A 15,069-nucleotide genomic window follows, 5' to 3' on the forward strand; every position below is an offset into this window, starting at 1 on the left:
TAGACCAAACACCAACACCAGAAATGAAAACATTGACTGAAGTGACATTGCAGCAACGTTAGAGGAATGTTTAAATACGTTAAAACGATAACGCCGGCTGAACCTTCGACTATGCCTGCTTTACCTCCGAACACATCTGCTGCAACTTTAACTTTTTTTTTTTTCTTTACCTCAGTGTACTGGTTTAAAGTTACTGGTTTAGGAATAATTCATTGCATTTCACAATTATAATTTCATAATTTTTATTTATTTATTTATTTATTTATTTATGATTTATATTATATGAAATAATATTATATTATATTGTAATTAAATTATAATCTTTTTATGTACTATTTATTTATTTTGATTTATATTTCATAATTTCTATATTTTATGTGTTGTTTTATATATAGTTTTTTTATTTTTATATATTTTTTTATTTTGTTAAGCTATGTATTTATTATTTTATTGTATTCTTTTTTACATTAACATATATAATTTGTTGTGAGTGTATGTGGGCGGTTCTTGGTTGCCAGGGCGACGGTGTGTCGTGTTCCGGTGTTTGGCGCGGTGGGGTAGCGCGCATGCGCGGGCTTGGAAGGTAAGTTAGAAGGTTAGCAGCGGAGCTGAACTCCTGAACTCTGAGAGGAATTAAACCCGGAATGGCGCATTACAGGGTGAGTACCGGTCCAAACAGCACCGAACAGAACCGCACAGCGGTACACAGCCCGCCCGGACCCGAACAGCCGCGGAGTTTAGGGGAATTTATGGTATTTATGGTAGTTAATACCGGCGGAGAGATGCAGGAAGCTAAAGCTAATAATTTACCTCAGAACCGCCGCGGGTTCCGACCCAGCTCACAGCTCTTCCCTTCTCCAGAACACCCTCACAGCTCCCGAACCGCGGCCCACAGGTTCCGACCCAGCTAATATACCAGAACCGTCGCGGGTTCCGACCCAATGCAGCCCGTTTTACAGCTCCAGAACCCAGCTCAACTCTACCGACCACCTTAACCAGTTTAATTACTACTAATTACCTGTCCAGATACTAATTACCAGTGTAGATACTAATTTCCAGTTTAGATACTAATTTCCAGTGTAGATACTAATTACCAGTTTAGATTAGGGGTGGGCGACATGGCTCTAAAATAATATCACGATATTTCAGGGTATTTTTGCAATAACGATATACTTGGTGATATAGGAAAACAGAAATAATTTGTTAATTTTAGTAATATAGTATAATAGTATAACAGTATAATCATAATGTGGCAAAATAAATAATATAGCATAAAATAATATAATCCAGCAAATAATATAGCAGAATATTTAGTGCATGCATATAAACTGCAAACTAAAACAATTATACAATAAATACACCTAAAGCTTCACAGTAAATAATAGACTACTTTTAAGACAGAACAGCCCTGTTATCACGATATGGATTTTTATATCATGATATTTCTGTGTCACGATATATTTTATACGATGTAATATTGCCCACCCATAGTTTAGATAGTAAATTTCAGTTCAGATGCTAATTACCTTTGTATATAGTGATTACAAGTGTAAATACTAAATACCAGTGTAGTGTAGATACTAATTACTTTAAATACTAAGGACCCATTAGGGGTGGGCAATATTATGTCGTATACAATATACCCTAAATTTCCTTCGGGATAAATAAAGTATCTATCTATCTAGTGACAGAAATATCATGATATTAAAAATCCATATCGTGATAATAGGGCTGTTCTGTTTTAAAAGTAGTCTATTATTTACTGTGAAGCTTTAGGTGTATTTATTGTATAATTGTTTTAGTTTGCAGTTTATATGCATGCACTAAATATTCTGCAATATTATTTGCTGCATTATATTATTTTATGCTATATTATTTATTTTTATCAGATCTTTACCTGCCTGTATAACCAGACCCCTCCCCCCACTGCACACCTGTGTCTGAGCCAGCTCACCTGATCCCACGATAAGTGATGATTATCTGACCAGTCCTTCACCTGCGCCTTTATTTTTTTTTTCTAACTGCGTTTTGTGTGTAGAAGTGCTGAGTGAAATAAATATAAATAAAGAATTCTGGTCTGATGCTGTTATACACATTTATAACTTAAAGAGAGACTACACACACCGGTACAACTTTATAACTTTATCAATTTATTGAAAATATATTAAAATTAGCTTAAATCAATGCATTTCACATATACATATAGTTATACATAGTTTTTTTTCCCAGATTATCAAACAAACATGAAGATAATCTGAGTAAATATAGGAATCACTTTTAAAATGATAATTTCATTTATTATGGGAAAAAAACAGGCCTGATAACTGCCAGAACTGCACTATCAAGAGATCACTTCATGTCTGGGTATCTGTTCGTGACCTCAAGCTCAGGAGTACTTGGGTTCTGCAGCAGGACAATGAACCAAATCACACAAACAGCAAGTTCACTGTCTCTGAATGGATTAATAAACTAAATGAAGGTTCTGGAGGGTTAAAGTCTGATTGAGATTGAGTATTATTGTTAATTTATGTATTTATTATATGAATGATGTGTTTCAGGCTGCAGAGTCGAAGCGTGAGCAGTTCAGGAGGTACCTGGAGAAAGCTGGAGTTCTGGACAGTCTCACTAATGGTGTGTTCTGCTCTATACAGCTCTATCTGTTATAGTTATAGATGTATACAGCTCTGAAAAAAAATAAGATTCCACTTATGATGATGATCACAAACCATCAAACCACCAAACTGAACTGCTTGAATTTTTGCACCAGGAGTAAAGCAGCATAAAGTTATCCAAAAGCAGTGTGTAAGACTGGTGGAGGAGGAGAACATGATGCCAAGATGCATGAAAAAAACTGTGATTAAAAACCAGGATTATTCCACCAAATATTGATTATTTCTGAACTCTTAAAACTTTATGAATATGAACTTGTTTTCTTTGCATTATTTGAGGTCTGAAAGCTCTGCATCTTTTTTGTTATTTCAGTCATTTCTCATTTTCTGTAAATAAATGCTCTAAATGAGAATATTTTTATTTGTAATTTGGGAGAAATGTTGTCTGTAGTTTATAGAATAAAACAACAATGTTCATTTTACTCAAACATAAACCTATAAATAGCAAAATCAGAGAAACTGATTCAGAAACTGAAGAAGAGCTCTCTATTATAGAGAGCTTTGTATAATACTATATTCCGTATATTTTTGTAGAGTGTTCCGTCACTAATCATTTCCCCTTTTCTAACAGTGCTGGTGGCTCTGTACGAGGAGACGGATAAACCCAACAATGCTCTGGAGTATCCTTTATCCTCTGCTGGGTTACATGTAGAGCTTTATATCACAATTACATTGTTTTACTCAATACTATATAAATAAAGGGCACACCTTAACAAATTCACTTTTAAATGAAATTATCCAACATCTCTGCTGGATTTTCTCAGTCAGTTTTATGAGGTAGAGTCACCTGGAATTCAGGCTTTCAGTTAACAGCTGTGCTGAACTCATCAAGAGTTAATTACTTGAATTTCTTGTCTCTTAATAAAGTGTTTGAGAGCATCAGTTAAAGTAAAGTAGTTAAGAGGTAGAGTTACAGGTATACAGTGAATAGTGAATATTTGAGTAATGTTCTAATCCAGATTATGAGAAGCAACAACTACTCAACTAAATAAAGAATAAATTACGTTAAGAAGAAATGAAGGTCAGTCATTTAAAAAAAAAGAAGAATTTCAACAACTGATAATGATGAAACTGGCACTTATCAGGACTGTATATGAAAGGAAGAGCGAGAGTTTCCTCTGTTGTACAGGATAAGTTTATCAGAGTTTAATCTAAATACTTCACAGAGTATTTTGGTTTGTTTAACACTATTTTTAAGTTACTACATGATTCATTATGTGTTCCTTCATAATCTGATACATCACTTTACTATTCATTTACTGTGTAGGAAAGCTGTGTCCAAACTTTTGACTTGAGTAAAGTATCTGTACATTACTCTAGTTTCCAGTTATTAATATCAGAACTCTGGAATTAATGCACTCCTCAGAGATACGATAAATACAGATATCCAATTATTGTCCAGTTCTATTCAGATGGTTGTTAGATAAGGTAGTATGGAGTTAAATTAGTGCTAAATCTATGCAAATAAAGAAAACATATTCTGTAAATATTATACTACCTGCAATGATACACAACACATGTTATATTTCTTTAAGAGCAATGTATTAGAAAAACTGAACGCTGTGTATTTATTTAAAGGTTGCATATATATATATATTTATATGTTTACATATATATTTGTAAAACACACCCTGTGTGTTAGATAGTTGTGTTTTATATTTGTAAAGCGAGTTGTGTTTGTTTGCAAGTAGTATAATATTTAAAAATAAGTTTTCTTTATTTGCGTAGTTTTAGCACTAATTTAGCTTCATAAGGTCAATCAATCAATCTTTATTTTAACTCGGATGTACATTGAGGAAAACCCTCATTTTTAATGTAGCCGAGCATTTACAGAAACAGGGATGGCAGAGAAAATAAGAGCAAAATGTAATTATTTTAAAATAACGGTATATAGTGTGTAAAAATAGATACAAAAATAAAAATGTAATTAGAATAAAATACAAATAATAATTAAAAGGTAGTGTTGGCAGGGTGTGATGTCTGTAATTGTGAGCGGGCAGGTACCTGAGTTCCCGAGAGAAGCGTTGTGGTCCTGAGTCAGATCTCCCGCAGGTTTATACGGCTGCACCTGAGCACAGGTGAGCCGGACTCCGGCGACGTGGAGACGCTGTGTCTGGAGCTGACGGAGCTGCAGCAGAAATACGACGCTCTGCTGGAGGAGAACCGAGACCTGAAGAACCGGGTAAAGCTGATTATACACTAGATAACTTCAAACAGACTCCGAAAAAAGACGTTAAAAGACTAAGTTCTGATTCTCATTCACATCTAAAGACTAACGCTACGTTCACATTAGCAGGCTAAAGTGACTCAAATCTGATTTTTTCACGGTTGTGTGAACATGCCAATTATGATTTCTTTTTTTCTTTTTTTTCACAAATCAGAATTAAGTCACTTTAGCTACATTCACATTAACAGGCTAATGTGACTTAGATCTGATTTTCTGATTCATGGTTGTGTGAATGTCACTTTGACTACGTTCACATTACCAGGATTAAATTGACTCAAATCAGATTTTTTAATAATAATAATAGGCTCAGGTCTAATTTTTTTTCACGGTTGTGTGAACGTACCAAATCTGTTTTTTTTTTCTTCAAGTCATTTTGACTTTACCAAGATAAAGTGATTTTTTGATCAATGTGGATCAGATCTGATTTTTTTCCATGACTGTGTGAATGTTCCAAATCTGATTTTTTCAACTCAGATTTGAGTCCCTTCGGCTACGTTCACATTAGCAGGCTAAAGTGACTTTTTTCACAGTTGTGTCAATGCACCAAATCCAATTAGTTATAACTATTATTTCCAAATCAGATGAGAGTTATTTGGCTACATTCACATTACAAGGCTGCAAAAAAGAAAATTATCATGTAAAAAGTGATTTTTTTATATTTAATCAGGTTATATTTGTTCGATTAAAGTTCTGATTTTGTTTGATAATCAAAAAAATATCAAGTATGACAAAAAAAAAGCAAAGGCCAAAGAAATCTGTAAGGGGCCAATACTTTTTCCACACCTTTACTGTGTATACTTAAAATTATAATTTTAAAAAATAATGTCCTGTAATATCTTCAAGAATATCATTATCACAAAAAATCATTTTGATTTATCAGATTTATAGACTATAGTAATCAGAGTGTGCTGCTTACATCACAGAACAATTTTATAGACTTTACTCTGATCTCAGAATAATCCGATTTTGCTGTTTACACAACTAATAGAATAAGCGTATAGCTGCATAAATCTGATTATAATTGGATGTCTGATTACATGTGAAGAAACAAAGAGCCCTATCTGGATGGGATTAGTTTTTTAGGCGGTTCTGGGTAATTTTCTCTATTTTATGTTTTTTTTTTTTATCCTCTGTGATTTTATTCCCGTCCAGAACGATCATGTTTGTGTTTTTCTCAGACGTCCTCTGAGAAAATTACAGGCTGAATTATCTACTGTTTTTCTCTGAACTCCGTGCTCCTCCGGTAATTTTAGTCCTGTCCGGACGCACATCTCTGAGTTTCGTCTCCTCGCCTTTAATAAAATAGATATTTATCCACTGCCGCGCACCGTAATTACACTTTGGGTGCGCCACGGTTTCCATGGAGATCCACGTTAAAAACACAACAGCGACTGGAAATGGAGGAGCTACTGAACACCGATGATGTCATGTGATCGAGAAAGATTAAAGCCTAAAAACTCACTGGTCCTCCTGTTTTTACAATTGCATTCCGAATTCAGAAGTTGTATCACAGAGTAGAAGTGTGAAATATTTTACACAGACTCCGCTTTTGGATAATTTTGATATTAAGGTTCTAATGTTCTGATGGTTCTGTGTGGTTCTGTCTCCTGCAGCTGCTGCAGTACGAGCCGCCGGTGGAGGATGGAGCAGCAGAATGAGGATCAGGAGGATCTGGGTTTAGTTATTGAGTTTATAGAGTTTATAATTAACGCTGTGTGAAGAATGAGGGGGTAATATTTCAGTTTTTTGATTCCTGCACTTTTATATTACGTTTTTTACAAAACTGGGAATGGTGAATTTTTGTTTGTAAAACGAATGTGGTATTGAATTTAGTTTCCTAAACACCTACACTAAATATATTATTGTTTCTGCATCACTTCCTGTGTCTGAGACTCGTTTCTGTTCCTTAAAGAAGAAAAACTAGAATAGGAGAACCTCTGTCTTACACTATACACAAGGCACTCGTGGTTCAAATAGAAATAAAAAACACTTCATGCTTCCTATACTTTTATTGAGATGCTGATTTCATTTTCCAGCAGGACTTGGCACACTGCCAAAAGAACCAATTGGTCTTAAATAATATTCTAATATTCTGGCTGTAAGATATAGTCATCAACAATAAAATAAATAAACGCTTAAAATACATCACTCTGTGTTTAATACATCTATATAATGTATGACTTTCACATTTTCAACTGAATTACTGAAATAAAAAGTCACATTTCAATGATTTCAAATATTAATTTTTTTGAGATGCATTAGTATTGTGTGTGTGTGTATATATATATATATATAGTGTGATCAACATAACAAAGTGTACAAAAGTGTACAAAACCAATTTCATTATTACGCACAAACTTTTCCTATTTGTTTAAAAATGAATGTGTTGTTCACAAGATGCTGCTGTGAGTCACTACATGATGTGGTGTTTTTTCTTTTGAGAAATTAAATTATTATCTGAAAACAAAGAGAAAAAACTTTAGCATTATATATTCTAAATATAACAACATGCATCACAAAATCCACTGATGAATATTACTGATGAACCCAGGCTAATAATAAGTTAATTCCAGTCATTTCGTTATTAAAGCAAAGTTTCTAGAGTTGAAACACAACCCTTAAAACCTGAATCCAGGTGTTTGATTTAGTCCCATTATCACAGGTGTATAAAATACAGACCCTACAAGTGAAAGAGAGGGGGCGGAGCTAAGAAGGATGACACTGGGTCGGAAACCGAAGTTGATGTGCTTGTTAGATTGTATTCTGTACGTTATTTAATCCGGTTACTTTCGGTTATAAGTCTGAACTGTCCAAAAAAGTGTTTACTCTGCAAACCAACCAGACTATTGATCGGTAGATAACATTTTTCCGATCAAATTTTTGTCCTTTGGTCCAGACGGTGGTCTGAAAATTAAAAATCTCTGGACTGATCAATAAGTGTTCCGAAACGGTAGTCAGAGCTGCCATCAAAACAGCTTCTGTAGGTGGAACGTGGAGACGTCTCAGAACTTGTCCCTGGGTTAGATAATGCTTTAGGGCAGGATTTTTTTCAGATCTGCAGGTCTGTGGCAGCTCTCCTGCTGCTGACACTGCTGGCCGGCGATGTCCTGCGGTTAGCAGATAGAGCAGGACTGTGGCGTGAGTCCGAGCTCCTGTCCGCTGCAGAATCTGGCGTCTGTGGTCGACTGGACCTTCTGGAGTCCAGTTTAGGGAAGGACCGGCAGTGGACTACAGGTTGACCAACTCGTGGGTGAATTCCTGCGCCCGCTAAGCTGCTGCAGGACTCTTCGCTGTCGGAAGCGTTGCCTTCCATCACAGTACTGCAGTTCCATGGACCGCTGACCTTGCGGGCTCTGCGGGTGGTGTTAGTTGGACAGGTGGTGGGACAGGAGGCGGATTCAGTTACCAGAAGCGTTGGGTACTCTGAACTTTCGGTCTCAAGCTCCTGGGAGTCCTCAAGGAGTTGTTCGGGTTTGTCCGCACGAGAGCGAGCCTCGTTGCTGGTGTTGTTGGAGTTGCTGTTGTGTTCTGTGGGACTTGGACCGCTGGTCTTGGGGTCCTTCTGACCATCTGATCCTGGTCTTCCTCCGGCATGACTCTCCAGCTTGACAGGCTGGAATACAGAAGACCCGCTAACCAGAGGTGGGTAAGCCGGTCCGTTGGCTTGCTTCTCGTGCAGCAGCGTGTATCCACTCGGTGCGGTCGGGATCGTCGATTTGCGCCCTTGGCTGATGCACACTTGGTGCACCACTGAGTTCTTTTTGGACTTGGCACCGTAGCAGTCATCTAGATCATCCTTTAAGTGCGGGTAGAACTCGAGAATTCCCTTCTTGATCTTCTTGTACGCAAGGTGCAAGATCTCCAGCAGGCTGAGGAAAAGGGAAACAGCGGCGATGATCTGCATGAACACCATGAATACGCTTTTCTCGGTTGGACGAGAGACGAAGCAGTCCACCACGTCCGGGCACGGCTCGCGCTCGCACTTATACAGCGGCTGCAGCTGGTTCCCGTACAGGAGTTGCTGGCCGAGCATGAACCCGACCTCCACCACGGACCGGGTCACTATGTGAGCGATGTAGGTCCTCAGTAACGACCCCCGTAGAGGAGCCTTGTTCAGTTTTCCCTGCTCTATCTGCCTCATCTCCCTCTCTATCCTCTTACGAGCCTCGGCATGATCCGGGTCCAGTCCCTCCAGCTCCCGCCGCAGCGCCACCTTCTTGCAGTGCCGCTCTTTCTCCAGGGCTCTCAGCTGGTAGATGGCGTGGCCCATGTAGACAAGCGAGGGCGACGAGACGAAGATCACCTGTAACACAAACTTATAATTAGTCAGACAAATTTAGCTAGTGCTAAACTGTTACTCAAACATTATTCTAATATTTGACATTTAGTTTATTTGTAATCCAGCAGTTCACATTACTGGTCCTGACTGCTCTGCTCCAACACACCGAAATATACACAGGAATGGAACTCAGGATAACCTAAGGACCACCTATCTACGGTTCCTCTTCCATTGCAGGGCTGGAAGGTTCTGTGGACAATGTAGAATTTGTTAGTAAGTTGGTTGGTTGATTGGTTTTATAGTTAGTTTGTTGGTTGGTTGGAATATTGGTTGGTTGTTTAGTTAGTTGGTTGGTTGGTTAGATGGTTACTGACCTGCAGGACCCAGTAGCGGATCAGGGAGATGGTTGATTAGTTAATTAGTTAATTGGTTGGTTGATTGGTTAGATGGTTTCTGACCTGCAGGACCCAGTAGGGGATCAGGGAGATGGTTGATTGGTTAGTTAGTTAATTAATTGGTTGGTTGGTTAGATGGTTTCTGACGTGCAGGACCCAGTAGCGGATCAGGGAGATGATTGGTTAGTTAGTTGGTTGATTGGTTAGTTAGTTGGTTGGTTGGTTAGATGGTTACTGACCTGCAGGACCCAGTAGCGGATCAGGGAGATGGTTGATTGGTTAATTAGTTACTTGGTTGGTTGATTGGTGAGATGGTTACTGACCTGCAGGACCCAGTAGCGGATCAGGGAGATGGTTGATTGGTTAGTTAGTTAATTAGTTACTTGGTTGGTTGATTGGTTAGATGGTTACTGACCTGCAGGACCCAGTAGCGGATCAGGGAGATGGTTGATTAGTTAATTAGTTAATTGGTTGGTTGATTGGTTAGATGGTTTCTGACCTGCAGGACCCAGTAGGGGATCAGGGAGATGGTTGATTGGTTAGTTAGTTAATTAATTGGTTGGTTGGTTAGATGGTTTCTGACGTGCAGGACCCAGTAGCGGATCAGGGAGATGATTGGTTAGTTAGTTGGTTGATTGGTTAGTTAGTTGGTTGGTTGGTTGGTTAGATGGTTACTGACCTGCAGGACCCAGTAGTGGATCAGGGAGATGGTTGATTGGTTAGTTAGTTAATTAGTTACTTGGTTGGTTGATTGGTTAGATGGTTACTGACCTGCAGGACCCAGTAGCGGATCAGGGAGATGGTTGATTGGTTAGTTAGTTAATTAGTAACTTGGTTGGTTGATTGGTTAGATGGTTACTGACCTGCAGGACCCAGTAGCGGATCAGGGAGATGGTTGATTGGTTAGTTAGGTAATTAGTTTATTGGTTGGTTGATTGGTTAGATGATTACTGACCTGCAGGACCCAGTAGCGGATCAGGGAGATGGTTGATTGGTTAGTTAGGTAATTAGTTTATTGGTTGGTTGATTGGTTAGATGATTACTGACCTGCAGGACCCAGTAGCAAATCAGGGAGATGATTAGTTAGTTAGTTGGTTGATTGGTTAATTGGTTGGTTGATTGATTGGTTAGATGGTTACTGACCTGCAGGACCCAGTAGCGGATCAGGGAGATGGTTGATTGGTTAGTTAGTTAATTAGTTACTTGGTTGGTTGATTGGTTAGATGGTTACTGACCTGCAGGACCCAGTAGCGGATCAGGGAGATGGGAAAGGCCCGGTCGTAGCAGACGTTTCGGCAGCCCGGTTGCTTGGTGTTGCAGATGAAGTCGGCCTGCTCGTCGTTCCACACGTCCTCGGCGGCCACGCCCAGAACCAGCATACGGAAGATGAAGAGTATGGTCAGCCAGATCTTCCCCACCATGGTGGAGTGAATGTGCACCTCCTCGAGGATCCCGCCCAGGAAGTTCCAATCCCCCATCTTCACTTACATCACCACTGTAGGGGGAGGAGTCACAGCGGCACAAATCATATCGCTTAATAATAATAAACAACACTAAAATACTATACATTATCAGATCCACCTTAAAGGAGAACTACGGTGTGAAATGGACTTGGGTTACAGTGAAACAGGATAACGAGTGTGAACTTTTGTGGAATAGCCCTCCTCCACAATGCTAGTGATAGGGGCATAGAGCTACTCGTGAGAAGAAATCACTATTTTTACACCATTAACAAACTCAAAGAAGCTCCAAACTTTATTGGTAGAATTCTGAGGTCCTGATATTTAAAACGAGGCACTGAGCACTACTTTGAATTTGTTAACGGTGTACCTCTATGCCCCTATCACTAGCAACAAAAGTTCATACTCGTAATCATGATTCACTAAAACAAAACTCCATTTCACACTGGATTTCTCCTTTAAGATGAAAATACAGAACCAGTCAAAAGTTTGAACACTCCCCTCTCATGCATATTTTTGTAACAGTATAATTTTCTATTTAACTGTAGATAAATACTATTATTCTTATTACCTAATTCACACGATTCAAGTTATTCACCTAATTGAGTCAACTGATTCATCTAATTTACCTGGTTAACCAAATTCTACCTGATTATATCTTGTGCAGTGTTTAACTTTATCATTTTCTAATTAATTGTAGATTAATAATATTATTCCATATCTGTTCCTTCGTAGTTCTGATACCTTCAGTATAAATCTGCAGTGTATACAGTAATACAAATATAAATGAAAACAGTGCACACATTGTGGTGTCTAAACTTGACTGGTGCTATAAAAAAATAATGTTTATATAAACTTCACAGCATTTTTATTTGCATATGTTTACAGTTTAAATAAGAATATAATCAGGATTGTTTTGGTTACTGGATTCAGCTGGAGTAGATAAAGCTGCTGATCCAGGAGAAAACATTCTGTACACTGGTAAACACACACTGCTCAATCAGCTGGGATTACTATAGTGTTACAGAGACTTTATACATACTGTATATCTACTAGTGCATCTCAGAAATTTACAATATTATTAAAAAGTTACTTTATTTCAGTAATTCAGTTGAAAACGTGAAACTCATATTATATAGATGTATTAACACACAGAATGATCAATTTTAAGCGTTTATTTCTTTTATTGTTTATAATTATGGATTACAGCCAATTAAAACCCCAAAATCATTGTCTCCGAAAATCTGAGTATCATATAATACTAATTGATACCTTTGGCAGTGTCGGCAGTGTGCCAAGTCCTGCTGGAAAATGAAATCCACATCTCCATAAAAGTTGCAAGCAAAACTTAAGTACCTATTGGCCTTATTAGAGAGCACTTAAAAATGATGAGTTTCTTTGATTTTACCAAATTAAAAACCTCTGGAATATAATCAAGAGGAAGATGGATGATCACAAACCATCAAACCACCAAACTGAACTGCTTGATTTTTTACACCAGGAGTAAAGCAGCATAAAGTTATCCAAAAGCAGTGTGTAAGACTGGTGGAGGAGAACATGATGCCAAGATGCATAAAAAAACTGTGATTAAAAACCAACCAGGGTTATTCCACCAAATATTGATTATTTCTGAACTCTTAAAACTTTATGAATATGAACTTGTTTTCTTTGCATTATTTGAGGTCTGAAAGTTCTGCATCTTTTTTGTTATTTCAGTCATTTCTCATTTTCTGTAAATAAATGCTCTAAATGAGAATATTTTTATTTGGAATTTGGGAGAAATGTTGTCTGTAGTTTATAGAATAAAACAACAATGTTCATTTTACATTACAGTATAAATATAATTACAATAACCAAAGCAGCACACTATATGGTTTGATGGTTTGTGATCCTCCATCTTCCTCTTGATTATATTCCAGAGGTTTTTAATTTGGTAAAATCAAAGAAAATCATCATTTTTAAGTGCTCTCTTGTTTTTCCAAAGCTGTATATATACATTTTTATACATTTGGTCTAGTTGTTCTGGTGTAACTCTACCTGCTGGACAGTAACAAATATTAATACTGAGATTATTTACTCACCTCAAGATTCAACAGTGAAGAGCGAGAACTGATCAGTGCTGAATGGTGTTGGAGGAAGTCATAATACTCTAATCCACTGGAGCTCATCCTGGAGGAGATAACGATCAGTCCGGTCTGAGAATAATACACTGTGGAGATGTAGAGCTGTAGAGATATAGAGCTGTGGAGATGTAGAGCTGTGATGTGGAGATGTAGAGCTGTGATGTGATTCTCTGATGCTGTGAAGATGTAGAGCTGTGATCTGATGCTGTGAAGATGTAGAGATAGAGCTGTGGAGATGTAGAGCTGTGGAGATGTAGAGCTGTGATCTGATGCTGTGAAGATGTAGAGATAGAGCTGTGGAGATGTAGAGCTGTCGAGATGTAGAGCTGTGATCTGATGCTCTGATGCTGTGAAGATGTAGAGATAGAGCTGTGGAGATGTAGAAACGTAGAGCTGTGATGTGGAGATGTAGAGCTGTAGAGATATAGAGCTGTGGAGATGTAGAGCTGTGATCTGATGCTCTGATGCTGTGAAGATGTAGAGATAGAGCTGTGGAGATGTAGAAACGTAGAGCTGTGATGTTGTGGAGATGTAAAGCTGTGGAGATGTTGAGCTGTAGAGATGTAGAGCTCTGATGCTGTAGAGCTGTGGAGATGTAGAAACGTAGAGCTGTGATGTGGAGATGAACAGCTGTGAAGATTTTGAGCTGTAGAGATGTAGAACTGTAGAATTGTAGAGCTGTAAAGCTGTGATGCTGTAGAGTTGTGGAGATGGTGTGTAGATGTAGAGCTGTAGAGTTGTAGAGCTGTGTAGATGTAGAACTGTGATGCTGTGATGATGTTGTGCAGATGTGAAGCTGTGGAGATGTAGAGCTGTGATGCTCTGATGTTGTGATGCTGTGATGATGCTGTGTAGATGTGAAGCTGTGTTGGGGTCAGCGCTGGTTTTATACCGGGTCTGGTGGATCAATAGAGCTCAGTGTAGCAGGGAAACCCGCGGCTCGTCCAGCAGAAACACCAGGATCTTCACTCTTTACTCCCTCAACACATTTAATCCAGCGCTGTTTACCTTTATTACATCTACACCATAGCAACACTACAGAAACCTCTAATAAACACATTTTGGCAACCGCCTTAGCAACAAACTCCTATACTTTAGCAACATTTACTTTGAAACTCTGACACCTTTGAAACCACCATACCAACCACTAAGCAACACCTTAGCTACCCCCTACTAACATCTTAATAACCAACAGCTGAAGTGTAGGAAGACCATTAAATTCTTGTTAACAGCATAGCGACCTTCAATCAACACACCTAAGCATGTCATTTCTACACTGTAGCAACACCCTAGCAACCACCTAGCAGCACCTAAGAAACCAACTCCTATACTTCAGCATAAACTTAGTGACACCTTAGCAACCATCTTACCAACACCTTACCAACTACCAAATAACATTTGCAACTACCTTACCAACAACCTGTTAAGTAGCAAATAACATTGTAGTAGCCAACATCTACACCATAGCAACACCTTAGGTACCACCTAATAACATCTTAGTAACCAACACCATAGCAACCAATAGCGAAAGTATAGGAAGACCTTCAACTACTTGTTAACAGCATAGTGACCTCCAATCAACCCACCTTGGCAACTACATGGCAACACCTAAGCAACAAATTTCTACACTGTAGCAACACCCTAGCAACCACCTAGCAGCCCCTTAGCAACCAACTCCTATACTTCAGCAACACTTAGTGACACCTTTGCAACCATCTTACCAAAAACTTGTTAACTAGCAAATAACATTGTAGTAGCCAACATCTACACCACAGCAATACCTTAGCTACCACCACATCTTAGTAACAGACATCTACACCACACCGTAGCAACCAACAGCTAAAGTATATGAACTGCTTAGCAAATGCTTGTTGACATCTTGACCACCAACTGAAAACACCTAAGCAACCACCTTC

The 15,069-nt window shown here is 38.4% G+C and overlaps 2 protein-coding genes across 5 annotated transcripts; one reads left to right on the forward strand and one right to left on the reverse strand.

Moving 5' to 3' along the window:
* The first annotated feature begins 534 nt into the window (after positions 1-534).
* Positions 535-6,772, forward strand: LOC111197019 (MYC binding protein). Its single transcript, XM_022686422.2, has 5 exons — positions 535-659; positions 2,559-2,631; positions 3,241-3,289; positions 4,722-4,851; positions 6,510-6,772. Exons 1-5 carry the CDS (start codon positions 645-647, stop codon positions 6,552-6,554), a joined length of 312 nt encoding a protein of 103 aa, XP_022542143.1. The 5' UTR covers positions 535-644; the 3' UTR covers positions 6,555-6,772.
* A 452-nt stretch (positions 6,773-7,224) lies between these two features.
* On the reverse strand, positions 7,225-13,280 carry LOC103044288 (gap junction alpha-9 protein-like). Of its 4 annotated transcripts, XM_049473534.1 has the most exons (3): positions 13,112-13,280; positions 10,806-11,065; positions 7,225-9,199 (listed from the first exon to the last, which is right to left on the reverse strand). In XM_049473534.1, the coding sequence occupies exons 2-3, from the start codon at positions 11,046-11,048 to the stop codon at positions 7,946-7,948; spliced, it is 1,497 nt and encodes a 498-aa protein (XP_049329491.1). In that variant the 5' UTR covers positions 11,049-11,065; positions 13,112-13,280; the 3' UTR covers positions 7,225-7,945. The 4 variants fall into 4 exon arrangements, with proteins under 4 accessions (XP_049329491.1, XP_049329492.1, XP_049329494.1 ...); XM_049473535.1 differs by lacking the exons at positions 10,806-11,065; positions 13,112-13,280 and adding an exon at positions 10,526-10,703; XM_049473537.1 differs by lacking the exons at positions 10,806-11,065; positions 13,112-13,280 and adding an exon at positions 9,986-10,214.
* Positions 13,281-15,069: the final 1,789 nt, after the last annotated feature.

This window comes from Astyanax mexicanus, unplaced genomic scaffold, assembly GCF_023375975.1.
Source record: "Astyanax mexicanus isolate ESR-SI-001 unplaced genomic scaffold, AstMex3_surface scaffold_39, whole genome shotgun sequence".
Taxonomy (NCBI): domain Eukaryota; kingdom Metazoa; phylum Chordata; class Actinopteri; order Characiformes; family Acestrorhamphidae; genus Astyanax; species Astyanax mexicanus.